Source organism: Anthonomus grandis, chromosome 2 (genome assembly GCF_022605725.1).
Source record: "Anthonomus grandis grandis chromosome 2, icAntGran1.3, whole genome shotgun sequence".
NCBI classification, from domain to species: Eukaryota; Metazoa; Arthropoda; class Insecta; order Coleoptera; family Curculionidae; genus Anthonomus; species Anthonomus grandis.
This window is the reverse complement of record NC_065547.1, coordinates 3419235-3446346: the sequence shown is the minus strand read 5'-3', so window position 1 is coordinate 3446346 and position 27112 is coordinate 3419235. Positions and strand designations below refer to the sequence as shown.

The 27112-nt window shown below is 32.8% G+C and overlaps 1 protein-coding gene across 4 annotated transcripts in view; it reads right to left on the bottom strand.

Annotated features, from left to right (window-relative positions):
- The window catches only part of LOC126750558 (oxysterol-binding protein 1), a 39990-nt gene that overhangs the window by 9237 nt on the left and 3641 nt on the right, over positions 1-27112 (bottom strand). Inside the window, exons 2-11 of one of the 4 annotated variants that reach the window (XM_050460200.1) lie at positions 25183-25245; positions 24842-24856; positions 24366-24554; positions 24204-24309; positions 23994-24149; positions 23761-23926; positions 8354-8541; positions 7380-7491; positions 5631-5826; positions 5429-5568 (exon numbers count right to left, since the gene is read on the bottom strand). In XM_050460200.1, the coding sequence (XP_050316157.1) occupies positions 5429-5568; positions 5631-5826; positions 7380-7491; positions 8354-8541; positions 23761-23926; positions 23994-24149; positions 24204-24309; positions 24366-24554; positions 24842-24856; positions 25183-25245 (1331 nt within the window). The remainder of the gene's footprint in view (positions 1-5428; positions 5569-5630; positions 5827-7379; positions 7492-8353; positions 8542-23760; positions 23927-23993; positions 24150-24203; positions 24310-24365; positions 24555-24841; positions 24857-25182; positions 25246-27112) is intronic. The other 3 variants (XM_050460201.1, XM_050460202.1, XM_050460203.1) reach the window with 3 other exon arrangements.

Sequence of the window (27112 nt, the reverse complement as noted above, 5' to 3'; positions counted from 1 at the left end):
AATGTGAAACCTTACAACCTACAAATTTTAAAAGGATACAAATTACTTTGCCTGAAATTAGTGCTAATCAACTTAGCACCGACCAACAATACCTAAATGAAATTTGTAATTTCAAAAGGTAACATCTCTTTGAACTTGTCGAAAAGGAATCCAGGTAAAATGGCTCATTCCAGATGGCTTACGACCGCAAACCGGATTTTACGATTATATGTCTCCACAGAGAAACCATCACAAAATCTAAGTATTCTAACAGAATATGTCATGAAAGTGTATGCCATCGCATGGTTTGCAATCAAAATCCAACCATCATGTCGTCATGGGAGCAAGCATCTATTTGGTATGATTGAAAAATCAAGATTTTTACCAGAAGATTTAATAAAAATCATAGACCCTGAAAATCTCTTATTGGCTATCTTGGCCGCAAAACAGTGAGAGAATTAGGTCTCAGAAGATTATTGAAGTGTAGGAAAAGAGCAAACCAACAGGAAATACGGGAATTCAAATTGCCATCTTTAAATTTTGATGCTGAGGACTACAGAGATAAGATTGACTGGCAGTCGACAACAAAAACAGAACCTCCCCTGACAAAACGTATTTCCAATGAAGATCTAGAAGAAATGATTTTAGAGGTTCCAGCAGAAATTGAAATTCTAAAATATCCATGCCACACGCAAGCAGTGGAAAGGTGCATCAAATTAGTAACAGAAGCGTCAGTTGCTGTATGTGGAAATACAGCAAGGGATGGATTTATAAGGGCACGAATTGCTTCTAAAGCTAGTTTGCCAGTATTCGAGTCAAAAAGTCAATACCTTCAAGTTTTTAATGATAATTAATCACAAAAGTATAAATAAGGGTGGGAGGGTGGTGGAACTCGATATGCAGCTACCTCCACGCGGTGAGTTCTGGTTTATTTCAGCTTTCATGGCAGTAGAAGATGGCAATATTTTAAGCCACTTATTTTTTCTAGAATAGACCATTATACTAGGCAACTTTTCGACATATAGGTCAACTGATTTAAGGAATTTTTTTTTTCGATGCCGTTTTCACTCCATCCTACTGAACAACCCCCAGAAGTTTATTTATTTATTTATTTATTTAAGTACAAGGCTCTCCTACAGATAGACTAAGCAATCCAATAACAGGAAAGCACAAAGTATCTTATGAATTTAAATACAAGTAAGCGCTTTGCCAAACATTACATTTTCACCAAACCTAACAAATACACCAAGCAATATAAACCAAACTAACTTATTTAATAGTAACTCTTATAAACAATAAAGAAGCATATATACATATGAATAATGACAATAGGGAAAAAAAGGGCAATATTTATCGTTATTTACGAAATTAGGTAGAATTTTTTAAGTATCGCTTAAATGAAGCCATACTGGAGAAAAATATATCATCATTCAAATTAGTTTCTTGAAAATTATTAAAAGTTTGATCCCATAGTTCTGAAACACCCTGTATTTCCTTTGATATCAGTTGAGAATAGAGATAACAGCTAGATATAATTATGCACACTTTTTACATAGTTTAATGTTTGTGAACTAAAAAATCCCATCAAATTTTAAGGCCTTCCGAAACTTGGTGGCTCTCTAAGCACCAGGTTGTCGACAGTATTCTAGAACAGCATGATGTATTTGTTTTATATTTTACTAATACTGAATTTAAAGAGCAGTCAAATAAGATAGACAATATTTTGCAAGCTTTAATAAATAAAATGTATTTACACTTTTTGTCATATATTCTAAAAAGAATTAGGAATATCGTGGGTACATCGCCCAGATAGGAAAATATTTGATCCAAAGTATACAAAGCCTGTTGATGGATACTACAATATACGGGGTTGCTTTTCTGTGTACAGTATAGGACCGTTACATGTTATTGAGGGTATTATCGATCGATTTGTGTATTTGGACATTGATCTGGATATATCAGCAGGATAATGACCTTAAACATAAATTAAAGGTAATTCAAGAATGATTTTTATCAGAAAAGATTTGGGTTATGGACTTTTCTGCACGAGGTTTTGATCTTAAGCATATTGAAAACTTCTGGGAGGAATTAGACTGGCGTATAATATAACATCAGATCGGCAATAAAAACAACCTAATAAAAGTTTTGCAAGAATCCAGGAATTCTATTGGAGAAGAAACCATTATGGAACTTTTGGAATCCATGACAAACCGATGTTATTGCCAACAAGAGATATTCTAATCACAATTAATTTGATTAGTTTAGAAATAAGTATTATGTTAAAATATTTAGTAAAAGAATGTGGTTTCTCTACTTTTGTCCCTCGAGTAGTTTGTTTATTTAAATAAAATCTTTGGTTTTCGGTAAATAGTTTATTTCTTTACCGAAATAAAGTGAACAGTCCAGCTGCTTTTCTAAAGTTATTTAAATTAAAAGTATTTTATATTATTTTTGTACATTTACATAATAAAAGACATTTGTTATTATTAATAATGTCTCCTAGATATTTATCTCTTGGTTTTTATTTAAATTGATTAAATAATAAATGAGCAGATTACCATAGATTTCTCCAGGGTGAAGTACCATGATGCAAAGCAAAATAAGAACGAAAAACGGAAGATCAACGTAAATTTTCAGACCATGTTTTCCACCCAAACGTTTTAAGTTTATCTGATTATCAATTTTTCTTCACTAGAGCTAAAATTCTTAAAAAATGGTCTAAAATATAGCCCAAAAATCTGCTATGATGAAAAGAGTATTACTTCATTATTGGCTGACATAAGAAGTGGCTTTAGGTTCTGATACGTTTGAATTAACCAATTCCATAAAAGGCTATTATTTAGCTATTTGGCTAAAAGATTGCTTAAAAAATGTATTGTCGTTTTCTAGTAAATTTAGCATTAAAAACACTTATGAACTAAAGAAGAAAAAAGAACGAGAGAAAGATACATTAGAAAACGAAAGATTAAAAAACTTTAGACACCAAATATTTACATTTCTGCCATAAAAGTAATAAACCAGATTTACTACAAATTTTAGAGATAAATAGAGCGATGCAGAATAATGGTATTACATGTGTCAATGATCAAATAAATCATTTATCCACACACTTTTTTAATTCATTAAATTTTAATGCTAATTTATAACGCCTTTTCATTCTCTCATATTAAAGAGTCAAAAACATTTATATTTTATTTATAAGTATCATTTCTAGTACCGCGATCTGTAGTCAACTTATTAAAGTCTATTTTTGCAAATTACAGGTACTATATTTTAAATAAGGCGCACTCTATCTTTTGAAAATTTAAATGCTTTTTTTTCTCAGTTCTTGTTTACATATTAATTATCGTAGTGTTGTAATCATGTGATTTTAATTTTTGTGTAAATCCAGTTTTAGTCCCATTCTCATGCATCTTAATGTAAGTTTTATGTCTTCAACGTCCAATTATTTATTCGTTAATTAATTAAGCTTTTTTATCATTATTGTAGATGCCACTTTTATTCATTGTTAGTTGTTTTAACCTTTTGACCTTGCCGGAGGCACTATATCTTTAAAATGTATTGACAAAAACCCTCAATTTGTGTAAGCAATTTTAATGCCTTGTAATTTAATTATAAGTTTCCTTGGTTCTTTATAGGTCCCAGATGATGGACATGTTATATGTCCGACACATGTAGGATTATTAATTTTTAAATAAATTTAGTGGAGGATGACCGAAGCATTTTTAGATACCCATTGACATATTAACTCCACTGCAAGTATGGACTACTTCTTCAACTTATGAACTTAATGACGATCTTAAAACAATTTCTTTGCCAGACAATTATCTTCTGGTCTCCTTTGACATAGTTAATCTTTTTCCCAACATACCTAGAAACGAATTAATAGCTATAATAGGAAATGGCTTATATAAACATCAAAATCTAACACCCAGAACTAAGACAGGAATTATTTCTTTGTTGCTGACGTGCCTTAATTTAGATTTCTTTGGGTTTAATGATAGATATTATAGAATATTGGATGGTTTACCAATGGGTTCTGGTTTGTCTCCCCTACTGGCTGATATCTTTATGTCAGATTTTGGAGAAAAATTATTTAACACACAAGACAATGTTATCAACAAGATTTTAATATGGAGACGGTTTGTGGATGACATTTTTATGATTTGGACAGGCTCCAAAGCGGAACTCTTTAAATCCGAAAATTCAATTTACGGTGGAAATAGAGTGCAATAATAAATTAATTTTTTTAGATCGAACAATTGATAGGATGAGTAAGAAGTTACAATACTTCATATATAGAAAACCAACACAAACCGATAATGTCATTACTGCAAAATCAAACCATTTCTTTGGGCATAAACTGGCAACTTTTCACGCATTAATTCATAGACTCTTTACGATTCCTCCTTCACCTTTGAAATTCTTAAAAGAATAGAACACTATCTGATTGCAATTAACAATGGGTACAAAAATCTTTAATAGATAATTGGATTAGAAAAAAGTTCAAGTTTCAGTCTCTCTCCAGTGAGCTCCTTGGTCAAACCATCCACCCTTACCAACCTCAGAAATATGTAAAAATTTCCTTTATTGGTCCGATTTCTTTAAGAATAGGTAATTTACTTAAGTCCACAGACAACAATGTAAAAATTGTGTATAGATCCTTTCAAAATATAAGAAGTCTTTGTTCAAGATTAAAAGACTTTGTAAACCCATTAAAAGGCAGTGGCGTTTATCTTTTATCATGCGACTCTTGTCCAGCCAAATATGCTGGTCAAACCGGCAGAAATTTCAAATTATGGATTAAAGAACATTTGAACTCTCAGAAGTCGCCCAATGATAAAAGACCCGCCTTTGGATTGCACCTAAGAGAAACAGGTCATTCATTTAATACAGACGACAATTTCAAAGTTTTGCATAACCTAAATTAAAGCAAAAAATTAAATATATTAGAAAATCTAGAAATAGTAAAACTAGAAATAAATACACAAGTTAATTGAATGAACCTATTAACGCCCACTACCGAGAAGCGGCCAAGATTGTAAATTGATTTAAGTAGTTTACCACATTCCTGTAAATTTATCATCTTTTTTTAAATGTTCTGTTAGTCGCATTTATTCCTAGATGTCTCTATTAAATATCTGTGTATAATGTAGTACCCATATAGAATTTTAAAAACCAAAATCCGTTATTGTTTTTAAATATACGGTGTTATGTGTTGTTTATTAGATTAATGTATTGTGATGTTATGTTTGTGCCGTTGTTTTTAACCTTTTTATATTTACTATGTTTTTAATTAATTTATTAGTTTAATAACACCCTTTTATATTTTTACTTACATAGTTTTCCCTTTTAAATAACCGAAACGCGTCGGGATTTTTGAAATAAAGATTGTGAAGTAAACAGGACCCTTCGCCTATTATTTTGCTTTGAATAAATGCGCAATTACCTAAATCATCAGAACGATCACACTCGTACGTCTCCCCCAAGAGAGGATTAAAAGGTTTCCCAGTCCGTGTGGCGGTAGTGGAATAGGATGAAATAGTGTAGGCAGCCACGTAAGCCAACTGTTCGCAAGGATCCGAACAACTGAAATAAAACTCTTGATTGATTTAAGTTCCATTTTAAATAAAATCGCGATTGAGGCTCACTTGGCGGCTTTGTCTAAGATCTCCGCGTACTCGTAGTCTTCGGTCAGTCGCTGTAACATGCTAAGCGGTTCGTTGAAGTTCACCGGCATCGGGATCTTGGACAAATCTTTGCCGATGCAGTTTTTCATTATGGACCAGAGGTTTAGCGGGTAGTTGGGCTTATCGGGGATTCTCGTTCTACGTTTACGCCTGCCGGCTAGAAAATAATGATTTTCAGGTTTTTAGTATTGAAAATACTACTGGGATCCCACCGAGATCCACTGCATCTCGATATCTTATTCCTACCCTAAAATTTAGGCCAAAGAAAATTTTATACTAGTTAGAATAAATGGCTGAGATATATATCCTTTAATATTTATTGAATGCTTTCAGAAAAATATGCCTTAAAAAACTATTACATTTGCATGAAATCCAAGTTCATATCTTAATTTATCTAATAATATTCCAGAGGAAACTCTGTCAAATCAGTGTATATGAAATCTTGATAGAGATCTATTGGAGAGTTAAATTACTTAAAGTGGACTTAGAATTAAGAAAGCCATGCTGAAAAACGGATATGCTATTCATCACTTTACTATATGCTATTTTTGTGTATATCAAGTGCCAATTATTATAATTACTAATAATTAACCTTCAAAAATTGAGGATTTTTCAGTAGAAGAATATATTCCCAAATTATGTGGGCTCAGCAATTCAATTTTTACTCAAGTTAATTAGACACCTGTTTCAGGGATTTTATGAAAAATTCAAAAATTATTAAAAAAAGTATTTTTCACAAAAAAAAATTTGAAAATTGACAAATTGCTCATAGTTCACAAACCTGGCTACATGGAGACTTAAAAAAATCGTATAAATATTCTTTGAGTAATTTCATTGGTTGTTTCAGTGTTTTTTTTTTGGAAAAATGAGAGAAATTATAAAAATAATTAAAAACAAAAATTATTTTTGAAAATTCATAAAATGTCCATAATTCAAAAACCAAGATACACAAAGACTTGAACATTCCTGTGAAGATTCTTTGATTAATTTCATTGGACATCTGTTTCACCGTTTTTCAGAAAAAGCACCAAAAATTATAAAAAACAATTTTTTTCAAAAAAAAAATAATTTCTAGAAATTCACAAAATATAAGCACCTGAAAATTCGTATAAAGATTTTTTATTTAATTTCACTGGCCACCTGTTTCAGCATTTTTTACAAAAATCACAAAAATATGTAAAAAACAATTAAAAAAAAATATTTCTAAAAATTGACAAAATTTCCATAACTTAAAAATCAAGCTACATGGAGACTTGAAAATTCGCATAAAGATTTTTGGATTAATTTCATTGGACACCTATTCCAGCGTTTTTCATAAAAAATACAGAACATAATAAAAAACTAATTTTTTGAAAAAAAAAAGAGATTATTTCTGAAAATTCACAAAATGCCCAAAAATCAAAAATCAGACTACATATTAACTTGAAAATTCATGTAGAGATTCTTTATCTAATTTTATTGGACACCTGTTTCAACATTTAAAAAAAGTTACTAGATTTGAAACCCACCATTACACCACTAATAAATTAAATAATACGTACCGAACCCACAAAAAATCAACGTTCCTAACCAATATAAAAACTCCATACTTAAAACTAAACCGAACCTACGGCGGGTGTTTACACATTCAAATCCTTAATGTAAACTTTAGCCTTGAACATATAATTGCCATTGGGAAAATTTAGAAAAGCCATAAAAATTATTAAGTACCTTTAGCAACTTGGTTCCTAGTAGCCACTGTTGTGTCGGTATTGTCCCCACTATTAATTTCATCACTCTTCGATGAATTATTCAGATGCTTCCCTCCTGTCACTACAACTACCTGGAAAATAATTAAGAATTACACTTCACTTTTTGATTCATTGATATGGGTGTCATCCATCATAGTCAATAATAGTTTTATTGTTACATAACATAATATGTTATTAACAAAGCATTATATAAAACCTTAAAGATAGTTGACAACTTATTCTTTTACAAAAAATTAACAATTCTTACATACATAGAAGATAGAAGGCACAATTAAAAAAGTTAAAGAAGAAAAAAAAAGAAAAAGTAGTAAGAAGCCACATCACGCTACGCAAAACTCTTCACTGTCAAAAAGTTGCCAGCGAATAAAAGGCTTTAGCAAGTAAAAGTTTCTTTATATTTTTCCAAAAACTGATGTGACCTGAAACAATTTAATGTTTCAGCAGTTAAAAGTAGGATCAAAAAATTTATATTAATAGACAGCTTATTGATGGTTTGGTAAATTTTAGAAATTAACATGTCTACTTATATGGTCCTTTAATTTTAATCTTTGTGTTCTTCCAGTTCTTCCAGTAAGAACGAAACCAGTCGAGAGCAACTCCTCCAAATATGCAGCAGTATTCTATGACTTACAAAATCAAACGCCTTACATAAGTCACAGAACACCGCTGCCGCACTCTCCCCCATGTACAGACCAAAAAATTGAAAATAGCATCAGATGTACCCAGTTTCATCCAAATTGCTGATGGTTAAGAACATTATGCCGTTTCAGAAATTCCATCATCCCAGTTTTTACCAATCTCTCTGCAAGCTTGCCAAGCGAACGAACTTGTTAAAACAATAATTGTTGGTTCGATGAGGTTGAATCACATGATATATAGAAACTGTAATGTATTATTTCTTTAACTGATTTATTGAATTAATGTGCAACTAACTTGTTTAGTCTCCTCGGTCTCTTCGCCCTCACTCGAACTATCCGAACTGTTCCTCCTCACTTCGGTCCTTGTCCGTATGTCTAAAGTAAAATGTTCATTATTGTCCGAGTTTTGGTTTTGTCCACCTCCGTCGGCTACGGCGTCGAAGAACTCGTTCTCGTCTTCCTCCTCCGGTTCGCTGGCGCTTACTATAAAAGAAAAATTAGATTTTTAAATGGAAAAAAAACACGGAAATTTTGATGTTTTTCTGGTTTGACTGGTTATTTATAGGTTAGAAGATGTGACAACTGTCAATTTTGACGATGGTTGGGGATGGTTTTTGTTTTTTGGCAGCGGTGCCAGTTTTACTGTTTTAACGGTAGGTAATAATTGGGGGAAACATTTTCAGAGTATAATACCACCCCCATCTGTCATCCCTTAGCCACGTTGGAACTAACCTCAACAATTTTAAACAGAATAGTCGGTCGAGTTATGCCTTGTTTGAAAGGTCTTTCGATTCGCTTTACGGCTATACCTAGTTTAAAGAATTTTACTTTAGCGGTTCTTAAACTATTGACGCTATGCAACGCTGAATAGCCATTTTACTGATCAAAGACAAACATTAAACTAAAGGGCCAAAAAATTTAATAAGAATTCTATTCTAAAATAAAGTATTACTTATTTTTATTTTTTAAACTTTGAATTTGACCGCTCATACTGGACCGAAAAATTGTACCGCAACCCGGCTAATACCTTAAAAAGTTTGCTCATTTAATTTAATTTTAAAATAACCCAATATGTTTTAAAAAAAGCTTTACTGTTATTGTGATAGAGTGAAAGATAAACCTAATCTACCTTATGAAAAAAATAAAACAAATTTATAATTATGTTATGTTCAAAAAATATTTTTATTTAACTTAAAAAAAAAAAAATTAAAAATCAAATAATATGTTCGAACTGTCTACCACCAAGACGAATACAGGCGTGGCATCTTTTAATAAATGACCTATTAATTCATCTTGCATTCCTGGCAGCGTTAAGATCTTGGGCTGCATCATTTATTCGCTGCCATAATTCAGCAATATTATTTATTGGTCTTGCATAAACCTTTTCTTTTATGCAACCCCAGCAAAAAAAAAACCGGGGGGTTTAGGTCTGGAGACCTGGGAGGCCATAAAATTGAACCAAGTCGGTCGATCCATCTGTTGGGGTATGTTTGGTTTAAATACCGACGAACTTCATGGGCATAATGTGCCGGGCAACCATAATTTTGGAACCACATTATTCGGCGACTGGCCAAAGGAACATCTTCTAAAAGAATTGGTAGATTGTTTCGACAAAAATCTAAATAAGCCTGCCAGTTCAAATTTTCTGGTAATTCGAATGGGCCAATTACGCGTCCATTTAAGATACCGGTCCACAAGTTTACTTTAAATCGGTACTGTGACCTTTCTTCTCGAATAGAGTGGGGATTTTCCAACGCATAAGTGTGCAAATTGTGCATGTTCATAAAGCCATCCTTTTTGAATGTACTCTCATCCGACCACAGTATATTATTTAAAAAATTCGGATCCTCTTGATTTTTTTTGCAACATTCTGCGGCAAAATTTTTTTTTTTCAAGTACTTTATTGTCGAAAATTTGGTACATGTACACGAATTTTATTGACAAAGCTTCAGAAAATAAATACAATCAAATCAGATTTTACAAAACAAATATAAAAAATTTATACAACATATAAAATGCCTAAAAAAAAAATGCAAGAGAAAATGTTACAAACAAAATCTTTATAAAATAAAATACATGCATGTAGACAAAGATAGCAGAGATAAAGGGACACATAAAGGTATGTTCAAAATTAAAATTAACAGATTAAAAGCTTAGCATCTACTACACAACATCCTCAGCCTTAAAAAAGTCTTCATCAATAAAAGGCTTTTAGAAGCAAATATGACTTCAGTTTACAACGAAACTGGCGCAAAGACTGAACACTTCTTAATTCCACGCTAATGTGATTATAAATCATTAAACCGCGATATATAAATGAATCTTTGATAGATGTAAAATGAGGAATAGGAAAGGGAATATTATTAATCTGTCTGGTAGGATAACTGTGATGTCGGATTGGAAAACTGTTCTTATTTTTGAATATTAAACATGCAGTTTCCAAAATAAATAATGATGGTAGGGTCAAAATACGGCTCTCTTTGAAAAGATTACCACAATGCATTCTAGAATGGGCCCTAAATAAACTTCTGACAGCCCTCTTTTGCAGCACAAAAACAGACTGAAACAGATAATTTGAACATGCACCCCAAAAAGGAAGAGCATACCTTAAATGCGACTCGAACAAAGCAAAGTACACATCACGAGCAACATCTCTCCCCAGTTCATGAACGGTTGCCCTAACAGAGAAGCAGCCAGAAGCAAGTTTTTTATTTAACTTTATTATATGGTCAGAAAACTTTAAATCTTTATCAATGACTAAACCAAAAAATGCAGAATTGTCTACCATGTCCAATGCGTTCTCACCAAAATCAAGACTCTCAGCTTGAAAATTGAAACCAATAATGTGGGACTTTGACATATTTAAGCAAAGTTGATTGGAATCACACCATTGCTTTAATTTCAGGAGATCGGCTGCAATATCTCTGACAAGCTGCTTGGGATCTTTATTCGACCATAAAACCGTTATGTCGTCAGCAAACAATGTAAAATGTCCACATATGCTAAGAGTAATAAGATCATTAATGTATACAAGAAATAGAAGGGGATCAAGAACTGACCCCTGTGGAACACCACAATCCACAGACTCCCTACCAGAAAAAAGTCACCATTAAGGTACACAGACTGCTCGCGACCAGACAAATAGCACTCAAACCACTCCAGTGCAACACCCCTAACTCCATAAGCAGAAAGTTTCTGAAGCAGTATCCTATGACTCACACAATCAAAAGCTTTGGACAAGTCACAGAACACCGCCGCAGTCGCCTCTCTTCCATTAACACCCTGGAGAAATTTGGACAAGACATCAAACATAGCGTCAGAGGTGCTTTTCCCTGATAAAAAACCAAATTGTTCATCTCGAAGAACCCCTTCCCCCAGAAGAAACTTTAAAAGACGATCCTTCATAAGTCTTTCAATTAACTTAGATAAAGTAGACAAAATTGAAATCGGCCTATAGTTGGATGGACTAGAACGATCACCACCCTTATAAAGAGGCAAAATTTTTGCTAATTTTAGGCAAAGAGGAAATGTGCCCAACTGAAATGAAATATTAATAGCATCAGAAAGAGCCTGAATAGCACTCAAAGGAAGTTTTCCCAATAAATTTACTGAAATACCATCGTCACTAGATGCCCTTTTCTTTTTCATCGATCCTATAGTGCAAAAAATCTCCCTGGGAGTAGTGGGGCTGAGGTAAAATGAGTTTCCACTAGTGGTAGGTAAAAATTTGAGAGGGTCATAAGTGGAAGAGAGACCCTTTGTGAGGATATCAGCAACCGAACAAAAGTACTTATTTAATATGTCAGAATCAATCCGCACTTCTTGAGAGCCATTACTCTTGGACACAAAATTTTAGGCGTGGTTCGTAGTCTCGAGGCAGTAGGCTTTGCATTCGTTGAACATGATAAGGGTGATATTGAAATCGCCTAGTGATGTCGTTTACTACCGATTTCGGTATCCCTATTCTTCTTTCGATTGCTCGTGCCTCATCATTTTCAATTTCTTCTAAAACTTGATCAACATAATCAATACGAGGGCTTCCCTCTCGAACAGGAGCATGAGGCAATCTGCCTTCGGAATATGAGCGGTGAACATTAATAAATACACGATAGCCAGGATATCGGGCCAAATTCGGATATCTTTCTTGATAAAGATTAGATGCTGCTAGAGCATTTCCTCTGCATTCATCATAAATGAGATGCATGTTTGCATATTCTTGGGCGGTATACGGCAAGGGCATAATAAATGATTAACCAATAAAACAAACAGCTCAAAGAACACAGTCCACAGGAAAATGAACTCAAAAACAAATCCAAAGCAAAAGGTAACAGAAACGTTAGGATACAAGCAAAAAAGTAGTTAGTTCACGCAATACTTTAAACAAACTAAATTCCAAAAATGTTTGTTGTTTATTGCTATGGTGATAAGAATTACCTTCACTCTTGATTTTTTTAATTTTTAAGTTAAATAAAAACATTTTAAACATAACTTCAAAATTTGTTTATTTTTTTTACAATGATATCATAAAGTGAATTAGGGTTATTTTTTACTATAACACAATAATAGTAAACTGTTAAAAAAACATTTAGGTAATTTTAAAAAGTAGATTAAATGAGCAAAGTTTTTAAGGTATTAACCAGGTTGCCATACAATTTTTTTGGTCCAGTATGAGCGGTCAAATTCAAAGTTAAAAAAAAAAAATAAGTAATACTTTATTTTAGAATAGATTTCTTATTAAATTTTTTGGCCGTTTAGTTTAATGTTTGTCTTTGATCAGTAAAATGGCTATTCAGTGTTGCATGGCTAAAAAGAGATTCTAAAAAATATCTATTTTTAAGGCGTGACAATCGAAAATCTGATCTAAGAGTAGGATTTTGGTGACTTCCACTAAAGTGCCAATATCTCGAAAACCATCGATTTTTTACTAAGGTCATTTTGTTTTTCTGGGTGCTTATGAGTTGCTCCATCAACCCCTTCAGTATTATCGTTGACTTACCGGACACCCTGTATATGTAAATTATTAGCAAACATAAAGTAACTATATTGATGGTGGTTGGCATGACTGAATCAAGAGGACGGAGGTTCTCCGGTAAGTAAACTTAATCTTTATTAGATGGGTCGGTACAGTAAATAGTAAACATTTTTGTTTCATGGTACTCTCAATCTCTTGCTGTATACATGGTGGAGCTCGCTGAATGAATTGCGTTGTCAATACTCACGTAAGTTTAATTTTAAAATACCCATATTTTTACACAAAGGCTTTACCATAAATTAACAAGTGTTATATAAATTGTAAATGCATTTTTTAAAATTTTTCTAAAATAGTTTTTATTTCTTCGAACACTGCTATTATTACGACCACAAAATAAGAGCTATATTTTTTATTTTTTAGTACAGAAATACATAAATTTCTTTTTTATCGTTATTTATTAATATTAACATATTTTATGTTATTGTGTATTTCATTACACAAAAATGTATTTGCTTTACTTATAATTTCCCAATAAAAATACATTTTTCTTTTCGTTGTGCATATACCTAGTGCTATTATTTTGTCGACAACATCAGTACTTTAGAGTAGAGAATAATTTTAATTAAGATTTCAATAGATATTGCACTATTTATATCCCAAATAGTACTTAAGAAACTTTTTGTGATTCATTGACCTTCCAGCAGATAACAATTTATTAAAAAAAAAAAAAAAGAAAAAGAAAAGTTGGCCTCGTGCAAAACGCTTCACGCCTATATTTAACACAATACTTTCTAAAAATAGTGCAGTCTTACTTTTTTGGTTTAAGTTATTATTCCTTGTGAGTAGTTTATGCTGCCTCATGATGCAAAAAAAAAATTATCACAATTACTCAATTCGAGTTATATGAAACACATAAAACAACCCGAATCAACTTTTACCGTATGAACGAAACAAACAGCTGACCGTCAGGAATATTAGTCACGTTCGGCCATTGAAACATTTCTGCACGAAACACTTTCTCGCGGATTGACTGATTAGGGTTTAGTTTATCAGTTAAGAATGTCGGTAATTTGATATTATTATTATATTGTCCAATCGAAATGAATGAGATAATTGCAACGTTCTCCCCCCTCCTGCAGTCGCTTTAAACGGCCGAAAATATTCCGTATTAGTTATAAAGTAAACACGCGTAAAGTAAACTAATAAAGTAAATATGTAAATAAATAAAACTCCTGCTTGGAGGTGATTATGAGCGTGACCCGGCGAGAATCGATCGAGACGACCTTGACGATGTTTTACCCAGTTAATATATACGAGGGAGCACGGATAAAGAAATGTATGAGAGGCGTTTTAAAGAGACTTTCACTACACAGTTTGGGTTTACAAGTTACAACACATGTATGAAGCTTGTATGGGATGGTGAAAATCAGAATCGTATGTCGGCCATCTTGCTTGGCAAAATTGACAGGAATGACGTTGACATTGACTGATAGAACATCATTTGTCATATCATTCTAAGTTTGTTTGTGATTTCAATGTATGCTGTTTCATGTTATTTTAAATCAATAACTTTTCCCCTCTAAAGTTATTATCAATTAATATTTTAATTGATTTGCAGCATGATTTTATTTATTACCCTTATTTTTTTAGATCGTCAATTTTTAGTCTGTATGTAATAAAATCAAATTCAGTTGGTTTCAATCAAGATGTTTCACCTTTCAAATATTTAATTTTTAACTTGATTGTTATAAATACATATTACAAAATGTCTGGCCTCTCATTTCCTTTCGACAATTAAAAAAATTATTAAAATTTTCATGTAAGTATGCTTCATGTAAGAATGGTTCAGATAAACGTAGTAATAAAAGATTTTTCAATTTCCTTCAGTCCCCATTACAAGGAAAACATGGAGAGATATATGCAATGTAAATTTTATTAAGACTTTGGGCTATAGAATTTGTTCTGATCAGTTCTCGCCACCAAATTTTAATAATGCTGATACTGCTGACTACAATAGAATACAGATTTATTTAAAAATTTGTTTTGTCATTATTTTTCACATGAATCATTCAGAGGATTTATTTATAAGGTGCCTATTTTGATATTTTATTTCATGCTCATATCATACCACTTCCTATGTTCAGTGAGACGAAACATATGTATAGAGACTAGAGCTGACCACCCAGAATGGATCAGAGTAAAAGTTTTTGTTATAACTTGTTTTTTTTCTGTAGACATTTGTCTTTGAATTAAGTTTTTTTTTCAATATTATAGTTCCAAGTTATGTTGTTAGTATTATCAAAGACCAACAAATACATTATACAGATCGTGTTATCGTGAGCTACGTATTACCCAAAATAATGGCAACACCGCTTGGTTGCGGCTTGCAGGCGGCGAAATTTTTCGTTTTTATTTTTTGAACCGGGAGACCTCACTTTGGTGTGTTACTGCACGTTGTATTAATAATTTAAGTCATAAATTAAGCCTAATAGACTCAAAAAATAAAGCCGACAATGCTGCCGTTGTCCCTGCGTTTGGCGGGGTCCAGACACCGCCGTCGTCGTGCTCAGCCATTACTTTGTGCTTAGTATGACTTTTGGATTTCTATGCGATTATTTTGTTATAGTTTTAGTCTTAATATAGCTTTTGAGCTTCACTGTCATTACATGTTAATTTAATATAATTAGCCAGTCAAGTATACCTATTGGTATTTTTATTAATTATTATACAGTCCATTCTATCGATTAACCCCCCCATTTTGGTCCTTCCAGCAGGATTTGGTAAATTAAAAAAAAAAACTTGATTGGCGGATTACGGAAAAGCGATTTTTGAAATTCGCCAGTGTAATAAAGAATTTGCTAAGGGTCTTAGGGATATTATTGGTACGGTTAAAAAACATTTAAGATCTCTTAAGGTTTTGAACTTGCCAATAGAACATTGGGATGTAATGATATTTTTTTTTGATTTCTGGTAAATTAGATAAAGTTACGATTAGAGAGTGGGAAATGGTAAAGGTAGATCAAACATTGCCTTCTTTAGATGGATTTTTTGAATTTTTGAGTAAAAGAGCCAATTTTTTAGAAACATTAGACATGAATCACAAATCTGCATTTTCTAGTGACAATAAACAGAAGTTTCATAAAAAGTCTTTTTTTGTTAAAGACTCAAAGAATGTTGTTTCTTGTAACTTGTGCAAACAGGATCATTTGATTTATGATTGTAAGAATTTTTGTACAATTATCTATTTCTGATCGTTGGAATAAAATTAAGGAATTAAAGTTATGTGCAAATTGCCTATGCTTTGGTCATTTTATGTATAATTGCAAGCGTTTTGGTTGCAGGGTTTGCAGGAAAAAACATAGTTTGTTATTCCATGAGGAAAAGCGTGATGTTAAGGAATTAGGAAGAAAAGAGAAGAAAGGAAGATGTTCAGATTTTAGATAACTTTCCAACGCTTTCATTTGCAAATAAAATTAAAAAATGATTCGGATCAATATGTTTTATTAAGTACTGCCAAGATTAAAGTGTATAATAAAGATGGTCAGTTTCAAGTGGTTCGAGCACTGCTAGACTCAGGAAGTCAATCGTGTTTTATAAGTGCTGAGCTTTGTGATTTGCTTGGATTAGCGATGCAGAATACTAATACTTCTGTATCAGGAATTAACGGTTCTTCATCTTATTTAAATAAAAAATGTCATGTTAAGATTTCTTCTAGATATAATGAATTTTCTACTAATGTGACTTGTTATGTAGTACCAAAGATAACCGACGATTTACCGGCCTTTACGTTTGATATTTCGAAATGGAAAATTCCAGATAACTTGTTGTTAGCTGACGATTGTTTAATAAGAGTGATAGGATTGACATGTTGATTGATGCAAGTGTATTTTGGGACATTTTATTAGATGGAAAAATTGTTTTAGGTAAAAACATGCCAACTTTTCAAAATTCGGCATTATTAATTATTATACAGTCCATTCTATCGATTAACCCCCCAAGACAATGTAAAGATTTGTTTTCAGTGACATTTGAGAATAGACCGATTCCTTGTGCAAAAACGGTTTTAAATGTGGTTACAAATTTTGAGACATCTTTTTGTCTTCAAGATTGTAAAAAATGCCACACAAAACGTCAAAAACCACCTGTTGAAGTGGTCCAGGATATAGAACGGCGGGAAGAAATGGTTTGCAGTACCCTAGAACTTGATTCGACACGGTCCACTAGAAGTGTTGAAGAGGAACTAGGAATGAGCAATAAAACTGTTGCTCGTATCTGGAAAAAATATGGGTACAAATGTTTCAAGTATTCAAAAACTCAGGAAATATTTCTTGAAGACCAGTGGCGAAGAATGGAATTTTGTGAAACCATGATGGAAAAGGCTAATGGAAACGAATATTTTTAAAAAAAATATTTTGTTTTCTGATGAATCTTCTTTTCCATTACATGGCAAACACAATCCTTCTATTGTTCGTTATTGATCTCAGGAAAACGAGCACAGAAGTTTTCAGTTTCGTACCCAGTATCCTGAGAAATTGAATGTTTGGCCAGGTATTTTAGGCGACAATGTTATAGGTCCGTTTTTTATTGATTGCACTTTAAACGCCCAAAAGTACCTTGAGTTGCTGCAAAACCAAGTTCTTCCTGCCATTCAAATCCTACCTGATGTAGACCTGGGATCGGTTTATTTTCAGCAAGATGGCTGTCCTGCTCATAACGCGGTTAGGGATAAAAGAATTTTTAACAAATACTTTTCCTAGCCGCCATATTAGTGGGACTGGCGATATTAAATGGTCTCTTAGATCTCCAGATTTGTCTCCAAATGGCTTTTATCTGTGGGGTTACCTTAAGCAGACCATTTACAAGCATGAATTTAGTAGGCCAACAAATTTAGAGGAGTTGCGAAATAAAATTGTCGAAGGTGCCAATTCCATTTTACCTGAAACTCTTTTGGAGGTGCAAAATAGCTTTTACGATAGGTTAAGTATTTGTTTAGCGAAAGAAGGCGGTTTATTTTTATGTTGTTAAGTTTTTATTTATTAGAGTTTTATTTCTGATTTTTTATTATATTTTTATCAGAGTTGATATTTTATTTTTTAATAGAATAACGCTTTAATTTTCATTATGCAAAACAAACCATAATAAACATTTTAAGATTACAATTCTATGCGGGTTTTACACATTGTCATGTCTGTAAAACCCGCATTAGAATAAATATTTTAAAAATGCCTGGATTTTCGCGTAATATTTTGGCATTTCGTCGCCAAACGACGCAGCTCCCACGAAAGTCAGATGTTTACTAATCTGGAATTTGGAAATCTGGAATCCAATTCCGTCCTCGGGCCGGCCGGGGCGGTGCTCTGTCGCAGGCACTCGTACCAACACCTACTCAAAGACAAGGCCTTAGTGCTTGGCGCGTGACGTCATCGATGTGGGCCACCGATTTTTAAAAACCAAGGGATTTCATATGCTAATATCTCAATATTTGGCTTATTTTAAAAAATGCTAGGAATAGAATAGAGTTCAGGAAACATTTAAAGGCATGTTTTAGTTCTGGTTGAATGTCAGGTTAAATATTATGGTGTAATATTAAATGCAGACTCCCAACTCTCTCCAACATACGTATTTTTTTATACCCTTAAGTATAAAAAAATGTTATTATATACACATAAATACATATATTGACTTTAAAAGCTTAAAAAGCTTAGGTATACTCCAGTTTATGTAATTTTTTAATTGCAGAAAAAGAAGCACATTTTTTCTTCGAGGTGTCAAAATCAGGAAAATAAAATTTTTGGTCTGGTTTAGAGTTAAGCCAATTATTAAATACACATTTAAGTAAGTGAACTGTGTCAAATAGGTAAAATAATGGTCTCTGATTATCTATGGGATGAGGATAAACAATGCTAAGTTGGTCTGCAGTTGAAAAATGACTAATGGCTTTCCCGTTAATGGCATTATTATCACGCTATTAAAAAACTATGTACCCAATCTCCTCTAAATTTTCAATAATTGTCTTAATAAAATTATAAAGTATGTCTGATGTAATTTTGGAGATGGGAGCTATGTGAACTACTTCCTTAAAGCTGGAACACACACTTGTAATCATAAAAGTAAATGCCGTTGAAGCTAGAGACTTATTATTGACTGATGTTCCAGTGATATTACCGCCTTTATAGTCCATGTAAGGGTCAATATAAATATCATCAGAAAAGAGTGTCACAAATCTCATGATCCTTTAGTAAACTAAACACATTTCAGGCATAAGTTAAAAACATTTTTTTTTCATCTATGTGGGGATCGGTCATGTGTTTACAAATACCCATTATAGTTTGAGGATGTGGTAAAATTAGGGATCCATAATCTCTTAAATACTTGTATGCATGAGGACTAATAGTATAGATTATAGAAGTCAAAATTATTGTACTACTTGAATATCTGTACCTTTCCTTTGCAGTTGTAAACAAAGCTAATTGTTCACAAATAAAATCTAAAGAATGCACTATTTTGTTGTCTTCAATGTTTTTTAAACTTTTTAGTATGTTTGACACAAAATGGAACACACATTTCATTTTATTTATGTCATTTGATGGTTTGGCATGATCGAGAATAGTATTGCCAAGGGTATTGGTAGCAGTCTCGGTAGCAGTATTTGTAGGTGGCAGATTTAAGTCACAGTCGGGGTTGTCATTATTGGTAACATTTTCCTCCAAAGACAGGGTAATAATAGTAAGGTCTATTGCTTCAAGTATTGCATATAAATCATCTAAACTATGGGAAGTATATGAAGTTTTAAATTTTGATGTTAAAACAGAAACTGGCTCGCTATATAAAAAAGTTTCAAAAGTTTCAGTCATGGTTTTAGTAATTCTATTGTAAAAATTTTACCTGTGTTGGAATCTTGAACTTAATATGTATAATAAAACGTATAATAAAGTACTCTTTATTATACTACCTTCAGGAAAATGAGCTTCACATACTTTGGTGTTATTTGTGGGCTCAAAGTCATCTCTGTGTATGTCTTTTACCCATTTTCCCCTTAGATTTAGGTATATCCTTAGGAAAACCGAAGACATGCACTTTAGGTCCGTTTTTATAGTTTCCGTTACAACCCGGAACACAACACATTTAAGGCATATTTACACCCTGGTATAAACTACAAGCCGAACTAGGAGAAAAACATTAAATTAAACACGAACTGAACTATTAAAGTCTGATATAAACAAATAAAACCGCGGCGCGCCGGAGACCCGGTTTTTCAGAGGATTTTTCTAGTCCGAAAATATGATTTTGCGATTTAAAAGTACGCGAAGAGTTTACATAAATTTAACATACAAGTTTCGCGGAAATAAACTGATTTTAGAAAAAAAAACACAAAAATGAGCTAATGTTTACTGCGGATCTCGTCAGAAATACCGGCAACAACAGAACATAAATATAAACAACCTAACCTCTCATTTCATCAGGTGGCACAGCTAGTAGATGCGCCGCTGCCAGATTTATATAGAAAGAACTCCTATTGGCAAGTAACAAGGTATTAGATAAATGATAAAATTTGAAAAAATGAAAGTTTAAATTATGAAAAGAGAAATAAGGATGCACTCTTTTTTTTTTAACTAAATTGTAAAGTAAGAGCAGTTAAAGATATAGATTTAATTATTTTAAGATAGTAATAGAGCATCCTAATGTTCACGGCAATCTGCAAAGTCTGGCAGCGTTGCAGGCAGCCTTCCGCGGACGAACAACGGCAGCGTCAACAGCCGAATTCACCTGAAAATCAACCCGAAGTGCATGGCCCAAACGCGTGACGTCACGAGCAAAATTTTTTGGAGCGCTTTGTCCTTTTGTAGAGGTGTTATTGGTATAGTACGCTGAAATAACCCGATAATTCGCTGCATTTATTCCAGCTCTAGGCGGAAAATGCAATTTGAGACTTGAGATCGGGATTTTTTTTCGCGGCTTGGCAGTTTTTGTTTTTTTAAAAAACAATACGGTGTGTGTGATTTTGTATTTTGTTCGTGTACAGATTTTGTTTTTGTTGAATTGACAATAATAATATAATTATTTATTAACTATGGAAGTGGTGTTTAATTTAATTAATGTGAAGAGATTTTCTCAACATTCTTATGAAGAAAAACTTGAGTTAAAAGCAAAAGGTAGACCATTGCCAGAGATTATTATTGAAAAAGCTGGTGTAAGAAGAGGAAAAAGTTATACGCGTAAATTTAATAAAGACATTTATTTAAAAAATGAATGGATTTGTGGCTGTAACAAAAATAATTCTTTATACTGTTTTCCCTGCCTACTTTTTGGTGGCGATAAAGCTTGGACGGAAATAGGGATCACTGATCTAGAACATTTGAGTTTGAAAATAAAGAGGCATGAAAACTCTAAAAGCCATCTTCATAATTGTATGGAATTAGCTTTATGAGGATCAACTAATATAATGACACAATTAGATTCTGCGTATTGGTTAAATATACAAAAACATAATGAAAATGTCTCAAAAAATAGATACATTTTATCAAAAATTATAAATTGTATTAAATTTTGTGGAGAATTTGAACTGGCTCTTCGGGGACATGACGAAAGTGATATTTCTGAGAATACGGGGATATTTCGTGGGTTGATCAACTTTTCTGCTGAATTAGACGCAACTCTAAGTGATCATCTAAAGAAATCTTTTGTATTTAAAGGCACCTCCAAAGAAATACAGAATGATTTATTACAGTGTATGCTTGAAGTCTGTCATGAACAAATAATTGAAGAAATTAATCATTCGCCATTTCTGGCAATCATGGCGGATGAAACAACGGAGGTTGCTGCAATGTCTCAAATGGTTGTTATTTTTAGATGATATGTTTGCGATGGTGAACCAATTGAACGATTTTGGAACTACTTAATTCAAAAGCAATTCTAACTGTTATTGAGCCTTTAATTCCAAATTCACCCAACAAACTGATTGCCCAAAGCTACGATGCAGCAGCAGTTATGAGCAGCAGTGGCCACACTGCAGGCGTTCAAGCATTAATAAAAAAAAGTATCCTTTTTCTCACTATGCCCACCAGTTAAACTTGATTATGTCTAAAGCTGCTTCTGCAAATAAGCAAGTACGTGTATTTTTCTCTCACCATTCACCACAATTCACCACAACGAGTAGAAGTATTGAATAAAATTGTGAACAAAAGAGTCCCTCATGGCCGATGGAATTTTAATATACGAACCATTAATGTTGTGTATGAAAATAGAGCCTCTGTCATTAATTGTATGCATGAAATAGAAGATCAATTTTCCAATAACACAGTTTGTAGTGCGGCCGCTTCTATTCGGCGTGCATTGAATGATCCTATTTTCAATTTATGGCTGACTATTTCCATCATGTAATGCCCCACGTAGATATCCTATTCAATCAATTACAACAAAGAAAAATCGAACCTACTCTAGTAAGAAACGCTGTTGAAAATTTTGAACGCTGTCATTCAAGTTCGAAATAATATTGATAACGTTATTAGTGAGGCAACAAATATAATTAGCGATGAGCCACCAGAAAACAAACGAAAACGCCCAAATAACAGCCAATTTGATCACCGGATTTCTGCTTTGAAAGTTTGTGATATTATTATAAATTGCGCAAAAGATAGATTTCAATTTAAAGAACATTTTTATATAGTTGCATCACTTTTCTTTTCCGAATGCTTTGGAGAATATTGTGGCAAATTTCCTGAAGATAAGCTCACTTCCGTGTGTACCTTTTTTGAACTATCTGTTCTATATTCAAGAAATGATTGCAGGACATTAAATGGCGCACCACCTCTTCTAAAATTTTTAGTAACCAACATTCTAGGAGATACGTTAAAGGAGACAAAAAAATTATTGGAAATTGTGGTAACTACTCCCATGACGACATCAGAGGCGGAGAGATGTTTTTCAACATTAAAAAGAGTCAAAACATTTCTTAGAAATTCAATGACCGAAGATCGTTTAACAGCACTTTCCATGCTATCTATTGAAAAAAAGTTTATTTCTAAAAATAACAATTTTAATGAAAAAGTTATAACAAAGTTTGCCATCAGGAAAGAACGAAGAATAGACTTAATTTATAAAAAATAGGTAGTAGGTGAAATATAAGTAATATACGAGTATAAAAATAATTCAGTTTTTTTTTTGCTAATAATAATTGCAGAACACCCTAAAATTTTTACCACGAGCCGCCACTGATTCTATCTGTGATATTGAGTACCCACCTATATATTGCATTTTATTTAAGACATATTGTGATTGTGTATTATTCATAGTATGTATATCAATCATTGTGTTTTGGTTTTAATGAGTTTTATGTAGTGTTTTAGGAAACATTTTATTATCTATTTTTATAAACAGTCACCCTATTTTTTAACTTTGTAGTTCTTGACTTGTGTAAATACTATTTTGTATATTGGCATTAATAAATTGATTGATTGATGATTTGCTTCAAAAGAGCTGTCGCATAACTCTTTAACATAAGCGAAGTATTTAGTCTTACTGAATATTTTGATCATGACTGAAAATAAACCATGTGTGCAAGTTTTTAACTTTATTTCTGGTCACTTACTGTAATAATTTTATTTCATATTTATGACACTTAAATTATTTAAGTACTTTTTAATCATTATTTAACTACTCTCAAATACGTCCAGGGTTGCCACACGTCTTATTATTTATTATTACATAAAGAACATTCTAAAGTTACTCACCTGCCCTGTGAGCGTGTGCGTTCGCCGCCCTCTCCAACTTCGAATGTTGCTCCGCCAACGTTTCCACCATCTCTTGCAGCCGCTGTCTCTGTTCCCTTTCGTGTTGTAGCAACTTAATCAGCTTGTGTCCGTGCGTCTGAGCGGTTTTTTGGTACTCACCGCAAGACTAAATGGGGGTAAAACAATTGAGCCCACTAACTAACTTAATACTTAGAATGGCGAGTTGTACTTACGTTTATCATAGCGTTGCAAGCGATTCTAAAAAGAGTGGCTCGCTCGCACACCTCTTTAGACTTGCTATTCAACAGTTCCGGATCAGGTGAAGATTCAATTTCGCTTAAAGGTTTCGCTAAATTCTTCCAATGTTTTCCTAGTAAATCGCCACACACCTGCAAAAATAACTTCATAAGCAATGTACACTTTAACATCCTCAACATGATCACCTCTAGTTCCTTTAAAGAACTCTCTAGTTTTCTTAAAACGTCCGGTTCATCTGACACTCCAGACTCTTCAGCTTCCACCTCGTCCTCCTCAGATTCCATGGTTCTTCTAAATGCCAATTAAAATATTATAAACGTGTAACACGTAAATTTCCAAAAGCTTACATTGCTTTAGCTTTCGCTAACTCCAAGGCAGTGACCCAGGATTGCCTCTCTACTTCTGAGGAGGCCTTAATGTGAAACGTCTGTGTACCTCCATTGGAAATGACAAAAGTGCACGGATCTACCGTGTAGATCAGAGCTCCGTGGAGGGATATGCTACCTCTACACGTATGGGCCATCTCTGCTTGGTTTCTGAAATTAAGAGGTCCATAAGTGGAGGCACTATTGTAACTAAAAATTCTTAAAAAGAATTTCCTAATTGCAGTATTGTTTTCCCAAGTAAACTTTAAAAACAGTAAAATGCTAAAAATAACCTCATTAAGGCACATAAATATATCGACAGTAGCTCGGGAAAGCCAAGGGGACAAAGCTTTAGCAAGATATTTTTAGATCCTCAGAGGAACGTACAGGAATCTCTAACAACTACATACAATAATAAGCAACAGCAACTGAATAAAACTGAGCCTCATATCACTTACCTCTTGCGACACAATCTGAAATAAAAACAACCATTCTTAGTGCACATTAGTCGTACCGTCGTTAAGTTCTTAATACATTTAAGTGAAAAATGTTAGTTGTGAGAGCGAAAAAGCTGTGCTACCAAATCTACTACTCGATGGTGATTTAAAAAATAAAATTCCCTCCAACGATCAGAACAGTCTCATGCAAGTCAAAAAAACAGTTACACTCCACACAATACCAATGACACTATAAAAGATGAATTAAAAAAAATATAAATATATGAGTGTGCAGGGCCTGACACCATGACTTCTCAAACTGTTTTTATTTATTTATTTTTTTTTTGCAAAATTCCACTTACCCCCCTTTGAACTTTCTGCGACGTCTGATGGACAGGGTGGGGGCGATTCCGTGGTTTTCAGCCCTGCACAACCCACCAAGAACAAAAAAATGAGTCTTTTATTATCATATGAGAAGAAATGACAAGTGTGTATCATTTTTATTAATTTAAAGGGACCAATATAGGATTTGTCTTTAATAATAATGCTTTATGTGCCTGAATTACATTTGGAGATGTTTAGCATTGTCAAATATATTTTCGTAATACAAAATGACTACAATAGTAATAGCAATATGCTGGTTCCCATAAGGGTAATGCATCCCTTTCCTCCAGAAATCGTCCCGAAAGTCTCTGGACCCTAAGAGGTGTAAGGGCTATATCACATAATAAAGAAATTAAGACTATGAGGATAAATGAGGAATAAAATTACTCAAGACTATAGGGCCTGACATCCAAGATAAGCCTTTTTAAATTATATTTATTTATTTATTTATTTATTTATTATTATTATTATTATATGGGATCAACCCCATTACAAAAAAAAATAATGCAACATAATAATTCATTTAAACCTAACCACAATAATAAACTATTAAATTCTAACAGAATTAACAACCATATTAACCACTTAATTGTCATTAACACTGATTTGGCTCTGATATAACTTAACAATAACCTATAAATGAATATAAAAAAAAAATGATCGAAAGCTAATATCACAAATATTAAAAATTAAAAATTAAAAAACTAAAAAAAAAGATTCAAATAATTTCCCTAATTTGATGCCTAAACTGAGACAAAGTAATGCCCACACTGCACCTGAGTTTAATAACCTTAAAGTCTCTTAATTGGAGAGTGAGATACATAATTAGTTTCACAAAAAGGCAAGGAAAACAATTATGTCTTAGGTATCTAGTTGGCACATTGAAAAAAATCATTCTCAGAAGTTCAAGGTAATTTATATGACTATTTAACAACTTGAATATAAAAATGAGATCTGAATGTAAACATATTTGTTTTAAAGTTTTTAGATTCAGCATCTCCAAAGCATTATCAGGAATTCTCATATTTAGCCTAAACAGACAAAATCTAACAAACTTGTTCTGAAACTCGTTCAAAGGCTAAGCAGCTGATCATGTAAAATGGTGACCAAACCATTGAACCATAATCGAGCAGAAAACCAACAAGCAAGATATAAATTCTCTTGCAGGTCTCCAGTGAGAAATCCCTACACTTGCAAAGCACAAAGCCAAGAACCCTGGACGACTTTAAGATTATATTGTTACTGTGTGTATTAAAGGTTAGTTGTTCATCAAACCATATCCCAAGCCTGAATATTATGGCCAGCAACACTATAAGATGAATCATTCTACTTATTTCTCTTGTAAAACCTAACAATATGACACTTGCTAATGTTTAAAGATAATTATTATTAATATGCCATTGATAGAATTTGTTTAAATCCTGCTGCAAGCTAACCTGGTTAAGAGAAGATGATATTTGTCTATAAAATTTAACATCATCTGCAAATATCAAGAAGTTAGTTTTTTCAAAACAGGAGGCAATATCATTGAAAAATATATCACACAGCAAGAGAGAAAAATGGCAAGCCTGCAGAATCCTAGAGTAGACAACAATGTTGTCTGAACTAGCATTACCAATGCGAACTTGCTGGGTCCTTTCTGACAAGAAATCAGCAAACCAAGCCACTAATCTCCAGGAAACTGTTATTGCCAGCCATATATATTGGTAACACAAAGCTGTGTTTCCATAGAGTTGGAAAAGTTGCTGTATCCAAAGATCTTTTAAATATAATAAAAAGAGGGTAAGAAATAGTACAAACATATTTTGAAAAAAAATAATTGGGAACACCATCTGAAACTGGGATGTTTTATACCTTTTTAATGGCACAAAGACTGCTAAAGCCATTCCTAAAATATGATAAAATTAA